The sequence below is a fragment of the Oryzias melastigma genome, linkage group LG19, assembly GCF_002922805.2.
Source record: "Oryzias melastigma strain HK-1 linkage group LG19, ASM292280v2, whole genome shotgun sequence".
Lineage (NCBI taxonomy): Eukaryota > Metazoa > Chordata > Actinopteri > Beloniformes > Adrianichthyidae > Oryzias > Oryzias melastigma.
The window spans coordinates 8387136-8396485 of NC_050530.1; the positions used below are offsets into that span (position 1 = coordinate 8387136).

At 36.7% G+C, this 9350-nt stretch overlaps 1 protein-coding gene across 2 annotated transcripts; it reads left to right on the forward strand.

The window, feature by feature from the left end:
- Nucleotides 1–180: 180 nt before the first annotated feature.
- On the forward strand, nt 181–9112 carry patl2 (PAT1 homolog 2). 2 transcript variants are annotated; one of them, XM_024284307.2, is made up of 19 exons: nt 181–311; nt 445–604; nt 2004–2284; nt 2361–2423; nt 2500–2550; nt 2624–2785; nt 3881–3952; nt 4026–4177; nt 5414–5488; nt 5560–5683; nt 5768–5885; nt 6014–6120; nt 6190–6243; nt 6351–6493; nt 7715–7871; nt 7943–8080; nt 8150–8247; nt 8324–8464; nt 8533–9112. In XM_024284307.2, exons 1-19 carry the CDS (start codon nt 288–290, stop codon nt 8564–8566), a joined length of 2154 nt encoding a protein of 717 aa, XP_024140075.1. In that variant the 5' UTR covers nt 181–287; the 3' UTR covers nt 8567–9112. The 2 variants fall into 2 exon arrangements, with proteins under 2 accessions (XP_024140075.1, XP_024140076.1); XM_024284308.2 differs by having other exon boundaries at nt 4029–4177.
- The last annotated feature ends 238 nt before the right edge of the window (nt 9113–9350 follow it).

Here is a 9350-nt window from a genome sequence, read left to right on the forward strand (position 1 = left end):
AAATAAATCCAGAATAGGTTATTTTTTTGTTTGTGTTGTATCAATGTTTAGAATAAACCATAACGGAGGATTTTGTTAATATTAATATTAAAATAAAATAAATACATAATGATAAATTAAAAATACTAAAAACTATGTAAAAATCACACAGAATGGAGTTTTCTAGGAGCTGCGCCTCTGCGCCTGCGCACTTCACAGGTGAGTTCATTTATATCTTAATGAGCGCGCGCGTGTCGGACGGCTAAAGCAGTAGTTTGGACGAGCCGGCGGCTCCAGGTGTGATAGATATGTGTGACACGGAACAGCCTCCAGTAAGTCGGTGTCATTTTAAAACCGTTTTGATACTTTAAAACTAATAATTTTGGTTTATTGGATGCGCGTGCGCAGGAAGCTGGGCTATCCTTTATCTTCCTTTCAAAATAAACCGTTTATGTTGATGTTCAGCCACCAAAGGAAGGAGAGACCAGAGAGCCCCAGTGGCCCGAAAATGGAGACGATTGGAGCGAAACTGAGGAGGAAACCGGCATGGACTGTGAGCTCCTGCAGGCCATGGCTGAGGAGGATGAGGAGATAAATGTCTACAATGAGGAGACGTTTGGCATGGGTGTGTTAATTAATTTATTAGGTTATTTCTAGCAATAAAAAAATGGAAAATTCATTCAAAATGCACAGATGTATCAAATCTATTAAGGAATTATTCATAAATTGATTTGGAAAATAAAAGAGAATGATTTACATATAATTATAATAATTTACATGTCTAATTATAAAGCTAAAAATGAACATTTTCTTTTCCAGAAACTAAATTGATGGGCTTACAAAAAATAAAAATATGGAGCCCTTAAAATGTGTATTTTATTCTTAATTAAAACGACATATAATGTTAATTTTGGGAATTTTACTTTAAAAATTTCTAGAAATAAACTATTTTAAAGCGATATTTACCAACATTTTTTTCTAGTTGTTCACAACAGAACTTAAACTTATTTTTTTAAATACAATTTTTGACCGCCTTGTATTTAAGATGTTCAGGTCACCAAATATTGTTGTCCATCCTAGTCCTAAATCATGACCTTTAATCCCATAAATCTTTAAATTGCTTTGGATTCTTGTCTACAAAACACCCAAATATAAATACAAACTCTTTATTGCATAGAGTTAAATTCTTCAGTTTTTCTTAATCTTTTAAAAGTCAAGGGCCGTATCCGGTAATTATGTTCGGCCCCTTCAAATATTGAAAATTATGTAAAGTTTGAGTTGATTTATTCTGGAATAATAATGCTGGCTTTTTAATTTATTCATAATTATGTTAAGTTATGGTTTTAAAAATTAACATTATGCTACCTTTTTGGACTACTTTGACATTTAATAAAAACATTTTTGGCTATTTTGGAGTTTAACTAATATTTACGCTCTAGCTGTTTTGGCTAATTTAGGCTTTTTTTTTGGTTTTGTTTTTTAGGCTGTTTTAGACTTTAGCTAATATTTCAGCTACATGCTAGCTTTTTTTTTTCAATTTAGGATTTTCTTTTGCAGTTTTGGAGTTAGTCTATCATTTACTCGCTAGCTGTTTTGGCTAATTCAGGTTTTTTAGGCTGTTTTGAAGTTCAGCATTTTTTTTCAGCTACATGCTAGCTGTTTTTGCCTAACCTAAGTTTTTATTCAACTTTTTTAAAGCTTTTTTGGGGCTAATTTAGCATTCAGCTAAAATTTTAGCTGCTATTAACTTCAACGTTTTCAGCTATCAGCTTTAGCATTTTTAGCTTTTGATTTCAGCATCTTCAGCTATGAGCACTAGCATCTTCAGTGGCGAAAATCATCTTACAGCATTTCCACTGTTATTCCAGGTATTGCTATACATCCTGTTCATAATTATGTTAAAAAGTTGCGGTTTTAAAAATCTAGTTTGGTCAATAAATGTTTATCCTGTTCGGCCCGTGACCTAAGGTGTGTTTTGGATTTTAGCCCCTTTTGTGATTGAATTTGACATCCCTGCTTTACAGATATGGACACCAGCGGTACCACAGGGGACCTCGGCAACACCAGCGATCCGTTTGGAGAGCCGTTGCCTCCAACACCTTCGCCGCCACCACCTCCAGAGCCCAAACCGCCTCTACCTGACACCATCCGCTGTTCCCCTCCAAGACAGAGTCCACACCATCTACCCAGAAGTGCTCCTTTTAACCGAAGCAGAGGCCGGGGACTGAGGGGAGGACTGAGCAGAGGACACATGTTTGAAGATCCAGCTGTGATGAGGATAGTGGAGGGTCGACCGAGTCTCATGGTGATGAAGATGATTACATTTTAAGATTGTAGCTGCTGGATTCCATATTTAACCCAATTTTTAATATTTTTTAAAGAGTCTTGACAGCGCTATAGTGGACTGTGGGCATGCCGTGTACAGGACAAACTTTGACGATGGTGTAAGAAAAAAAAGAATAGAGAATATGTATTTTTGACCATACCGTGAGCTGTTTATTCCACTGTTTTTGTTCACAGAGAATGACTCGATCATACAGGAAAAATCGAGTCACTGGATCAATACTTCAGGTTAAGAGAGTAAAGCATGTTTTCTTGTGTATTTTAATTTTTTCGTTATATTTAATGTTCTGTCATTTTCTAGGACAGTGCCATTGTCTGTGTGATTGGTCATCGAGGCAGAGGTCAGCACTCCAACCCCAGCTTCCTGGATTTATCATGTCCCGTCTCCTCGTACGGGTTTCGGAGAGGAGATCCCAGAGGGAGCTTCTCCAGAAGGCCGATTGGCCAAAGAGGGCCTCCTCAGGTGCAATCACTTTATTTTTTTATTTAGAAAGAATTATTTGCTCCAAATGAACACAATCTGATTAAATGAGGATATTGCTGCCAAAAGAGGGTCAACCAGTTATTAAATTCAAGGGTTCACATATTTTTCCACCCTGCACTTTGAACTTTTATACATTTTGTTCAATAAAATCTCAAACTTACATTTTTAATAGTTTGAGCAAATTGCATTTATTATGTGATGTGACTTAAATGAAGATCAGAAAATATTTTATGACAATTTCATGTGGAAATCCAAGTAATCTCAAAGGATTCACATACATTTTCTTGTAACTGTACCTGGTACTGAACAGTTTTCCTGATTTCTTGTACTTCTTACAAGATAATAAAGTGTAAATTAAATATATGTACAAAGAAAGTCAAATCCAATGACATTTTAATTGTGTAAAGTTCAGAACACTTTTTTTCCACATCAAAATAATGCAAACAGAACATTATTAGGACATTCAACCACTCTGTGGTCAGAAAAATTCAAAGTTTCCACTCTGTAATTATTGATAATTTTTGCTGAAGAAGTCAAAAATGTAAACTTTTTAACAAATCTAATTTCTGTTTTTTGAAAAACACTAAATTCAATTTTTAAAGTCAAAATGTGGTTGAAATAGCCAGAAGAGCAGCTTCCCACTGAAGAAGCTGAAATCATGTGTATTTTCCTCTTCACTTTCTGTTCATAAAAGTAATGAGCCATTTGATCGAGTTAAAATCCAACAAACAAAACTTAAAGCACGTTTCAGGTAATATTAACGGTTGGTTTTACTGGGATTTTAGATCAACTTGCAGAGAGAACTTTTTTTTAATAGTAGTGGAAAAGCAGCATTGATTAAAATGAAGCATGATCTGTATTACTGTAAGGACTCCAGTGATGCAGCTCATTAAAATATTTCTGGAGTTAAGGCAAAAATATTAAAATTACAATACTAAAAATTCAAAAATCTAATTTTGAACACTTGTTTTTTTTTTCTAAAAATTTTAAGATCAAGTGAAACTTTATCTCCATTCATCAAAAACTCGAATGATTTTTTTCTAAATATAAATGTTTTTTTTAATTTATTCCCAGTTTCCCATTCCTATGATACCTGGATCCCCCATGTTCCCAAGTCAACCTCTGACCCCAAGACATTTCAATCAGGTTTGTTATACTTGGAATCACTATTCCTTCAAACCTCTGTGTGCACGTGTGAAGAACTGATGTTTCACTCCAGCAGACGGGCAGCTTCATGTTTCCTCCAAGTCGTCCCTGTCCCTCCACTCCTCAGTCCGTCAATCCCAAATTGGCGCAACTTCGCTTTGGTGCCAACTCGCCGAGTCCGTCCCCGTTCTACAGTCCCCAGTCGAACCCGGTTCATCCCATCAGGTAGATGTTGATCTCAAACCTCACGTTTGGTTTGTGCAGAGGATTTATCCTGTTGAAGTCGGTGGAAATTTTGCTGTATTTTTTTGTTTTATCCCTCTTGTACTTTTAAAAAGCAATTACTATAAAATCTACTCTGAAAATGTTGTTTTTGGTATTTTTAACTTATTCTTTTGGTATTTTTCTAATGTATGACATGTACAAAGAAAATAGAGCTAAAAATGGTATTTCTGAGTATTTCATTATTCAAATCACTGAATCTGGAGCAAGTGAAAAATGCAGTTTGTAAAAGAATATATTTGGGGTGGGAAAAAAATGCAAGGGAGGCCACATGCTCCAAGCTCTCAAGGGGGGTGAGGGTTACTCAAATGGTCCCCCACACAACTCTGGGGCTAGTTTTTAATCAGCTGTTGCCGCTCTACATAAACTGTCCTAGAAAACTTAGGTTTTTTTTTTTTTTTTTTTTTTTTTTTTTTTTTTATAAAAACAACTTAGTGTTAGGGTCAGTTTACAAACAAAGGTAAATTAAATTATGACTTTAAATCTCTTAAATTTACAAAAAGTTCTAACTTAAATTATGCAAATAAATTCGTATATTTGTGACTTAAAGTCTTGTAAACATCTTGTAAATTTACAAGAAATCCTACATTTCTGAGACTTTACTTTGTAAATTGACTTTTAAAAAAATCTTGTGAATTTATTAGAAAAAACGTTTAAATTTCCAAAATGAAAAGTCATTACAGTAATTTACCAGATGAAAATGTGTAAATTAACCAGAGTAAAAGGCGTAAATTTGTGAGATTTTAAGTTTTAATTTGACTTTAATTTCGTACATTTATGGGGAAAAAACTAAATTTCAGAAATGAAAAGTTGTGGGTTTATGAGAGAAAAAAACTCTTAAATTTACCAGATGAAAAGGTGTAAATTTGTGAGATTTTAAGTTGTAAATTGACTTTAATCTCGTACATTTATGGGGGGAAAAAGCTAAATTTCAGACAAGAAGTCGTATGTTTATGAGAGAGAAAAAAACTCAGAATTTATTACTTTTAATCTTCTAATTTTACAATTGTTTTTTCCTTTTTTGGGGGTTGGCCCTGATTGTCTGTATTTTTTGGTTTAAAACATCAAAGTAATTCAAAGACATCAGGAATTATTTAAAATGGCCCCAAATTTGATGAGGGTGGAATTTAAGGCAGTCATGTTATAAATCTCAAACTAATATCCCCGTCTGACCTGCAGGTATCCTGGTCCAGTCACGCAGCTCCATCCTCAACACAAACGACTGCTAGGTCAAAAACATTGCGTATTCCAAAGGTTTGTGAATAAAAGATTCATGTGCATTTATTACAAGACTTATTTTGAAAAGATCTATCCTGGATGTGTAGAAAGTCTGAAGGCTGGGACCCGTACTGTAATCTCATGACGGCTAAAGAGAAGGAGTGGATCACTCGTCTGCAGATGATCCAGCTGCAGAGTGAGAACCCGTTCCTGGAAGATTACTATTACCAGGTGGGAGCTGAAGCTTTCAGATTTGATCCTAAATTTATCTTTGAGGCTCATTATCATGGGATGTCCCTCTGAACGTTCTAACAGGAGTATTATCGGCGTATAGAAGCCAAGATGGCTGAAGAAGAGCTGGGCATCAGGAGCAAAAAGGAACCTCCAAAGCTCACCACTCCATACATTACAAAAACTGACGCCTACACACCAGGTACATATTTTTATTATTATAGTCCTAAAGATTTAGAGTCATCGGGGTGGAACATTTATGACTTTTCCATCTTCCACATGTTTTCAACACAACTTTACCTTTTTTTTTTTTTCTTTTTTCCCCGTCAGTGGTTCATATCGAAGGCTCTTTGGGTCAGGTCGCCGTGTCCACGTGTTACTCTCCACGCCGTGCCATCAGTGCGGTTCATGCGGTCCAAGCTCACTGTCCGACAGAGGTTTGTTTTTGACCATCAACTCGAGACGTTTTCTGTAGCTCAACACTAAAAGGTTTTCTTCTTTTTCAGGAGCAGAACGGCACCAGACAACAAAGGTTAGAGATCCTCAGCAAAATAGAAAAGGTAACAATAATTGGATTTGTTTTTAAATGTTTAAAAAAAATAACTTCTCCATTGTTCGTCTATAATATATTTTTTACTAATAAAATATTTCTTATTCTGTCCTGCAGTTGTTCGTAGTTCTGCTGGAAGTGGAGGAAACGGAGAGGATGAAGACTACAGTCTTGTCTGAATCTGAGGAGAGGAGGCTGCTGGAGAAAACACAAAGAAAAGTGGAGCACATCTACAGCCAGCTCCAACACCACAACTCTCCGTACGTTTGCAGCTCGACCGGTCAAATCCTTTAGACGGCGCTCCATACCACCAGTCTGTGGGACAGTTGGTACCAGGCAGGGAAGAAAAAACAAACGTTTTATTTAAAAACTGATTTTGAAGGAGGTTTTATTTTGGAAAACTACTGGATTCTCCCCATAACATCCGCTTGGTCTTAATAATACATCCCCTGCCTGCATCATGCTTTCCTTCTGCGTTTCAGAGTAAACTTTATCCATATATAACCTTTGGCTAACTAAAGAACTTATTTATTAAATATGAGTTATTTTTTGAGAACTCTTTCCCTAACTGGAAGTAAGACTTCTTGATCTGAGGCTCCACCTTTCACTCCTTGTGGGTACCACCCTTATCATGATGTCATCTTGGAGCCGAGCTTTACAGCATGTCTGCGTGTCGCCCACGAAAACAAGCATCCGGACGTTTGCGTAGATGGATGTGCATAAAAAAGGAAAGTGTTTTGCCGATCACTGCTAGCTTCGCAGAGAAAGCGGGTGTGTGTTAGCCTGGGGGCGGTGCTGACAGCACAGACTCCTCCTAGAAGGGGCTGTTCCCCACTTTGTGACGTCACAATGTGACAAACCCTCGTTTTTGTGGATTGGAAGGGGCTGGTGCTCAGAGCGCAGGATTTTAGAGGAATGCTTGATTATAATACACTTAACCCTTTGATGCATGAATTATAAAAACTCTGGTCAATTTTTTTTTTTTTATATTACAAATCTCATCCAATAAAAATAGAGAAACTGTTTAGTAGCTGTTCACATCAGTGACTAGCATTCACCATAGGGTTAAAAGCTCAAAAAAGTTGACTTTTGCAGAATATCTGCTAAATTGAAACCCTGAACTTCTGAAGCTGAACAAAAACAAAACTTTTTTGGAATATTTAGTGACTTTCATCTTTGTGTTTTTTCACATCTTAAGAGCAAAATGAGTCTAAAATTGGCATCTGTTTGTTTTTTTTTTTGCTTTCACTTTAAGGAAAAATCCACAGTATACCAAATTTGAATGGTTCCTACACAAGATCTGGTGTACAAATTAAGCTTAAATCCGCTACAGATATTTTTACAACACGATTAAACTTTACCCTCAAAAGCAGAATAAATTGGATGCAAATATTGAAGACTACGCCTTAAGATATCTCTAAAGTTAAACCGATTCAAAGGTTTAGTTTGTATTTGAACTGTTTTCTCCATTCTTGATCTAGAGATTCAGGAGAAGAGTTCCTTTCTTTCCTGCTCATCTCAAAAGGCAAAAGACTTCTCGCCCGTCTGCTCCCCTTCCTGAAACATGAGTCGGCACAAAAGATTTTACACATTGTGAGCCGAAACCTCCCCATGCTGATGAGCAGAGATGCTGAGGAGGTGAGTTGCTTGATATTTTATTCATTTGTTTGAAGGTTGGGATCTGCATGACAAAGCGTACTTCATTCCAGGCTCTGCCGGTGCTCTACCTCCCTCTTCGAAATGTGATTGGTGGCCTCACGTTCAGTCAGCTCATCAATGTCCTCAAAGATCTGACCACAGAGTCTCTGGAGACGCATGAGAGCCTCTCACTGGCCTGTCAGAATAAGGTTTGGATTTTCAAATTAAAGGTTTTGTCTTCTTTCCAGCTTTGACGTAAATCTTTCTTCTTCTTCCAGTTTGGACTGTCTTTTCTGTACGCTCTCCTGTCCCACGGAGAGAAGCTGCTCTCGTCAGGCGTCCCGCTTGAGCCCAGCATCGGTGACTTTGAGACTTGGTGGGAATCTGTTAAACGCCATCAGGACTAAAATCTTGCAGCAATTTTGACTTTTTTTTTAAAATTCTCTTCACAGGACCGACATAATATTCCAGGTGGCAGGTCAGCTGTCCCAGTGTTCACTGGTGGAGCCGCTCCTCCTGCCCTCAAACCTGCTCACGCTCTTCTGCCGGTACCTGGACAAACGCACCGTTAATCAGCTCAAAAGCAACATGGAGTAAGTTTCCGGTTCCCTCATCCATACGTTTCCTTTCAGACTTATGATTTTTATGTATTTACATTCAGGTCTGCAACCGGGTTCCTGGCTCTTCCATCATAAGTCTCGTTACTGTAGTTGGATTATGAGTGAAAAAGCAGGAAAACAGAAAATCTCCGGTGCTCAAATTTTGTTTTCCATCCCCCTGATCCCCCTCACGTTTTTGCACTTTTAAACTGTTTCCTTTATTATTTCCTTCATGTTTTACTTTCCTCCCTGAAGTCCATCAGAGCTAATTACTTTTGACCTTTTCTTTTTTTAAATGTTCTTTCCTAAGATATCAACTATCTTTTTTCTTTTTTTTTATAACACTTGAATGCTCTTGAAATACCATCAGAATCGGTGACGAGGTGGAGGATAGTTTGTAATTATTGTACAGATGAAACTTTAATTATAATGAATATTTAGTTCTCATGACTTATGCAATGCAGTTTTGGGTTGTTTTGTAAAATGGCATGCATTGTGTTCACATGTGATGATGCTAAAGATGTATTTTGTAATTTTTCATCTTAAATCTTTAAGCTTCTTTTCTTTTCATTTGGAAACGGCGATCATTTAAGCTGCACTTGTAAAGCACTTGCAATATGAATAAAAAAAATCTGAAAATTGCTCAAATTTGTAAGAAAAATAATTGATTTTAATGTAATCTGAATTCTAAAAATGCAATACTGTCTAATCCAAGGGTGTCAAACTCAAAAATGCCTCAACCAACCCAGTACCCTAATCACTTATTACATTTTTTATTATAGTTATTTCTTGATCTCTTGCATTTCCTTTTCTCCCCCTAGTGGTGGACTTGCGGATTGCGGTCATTTCCTTACAGAACCATAACTCTCCACAAGAATGA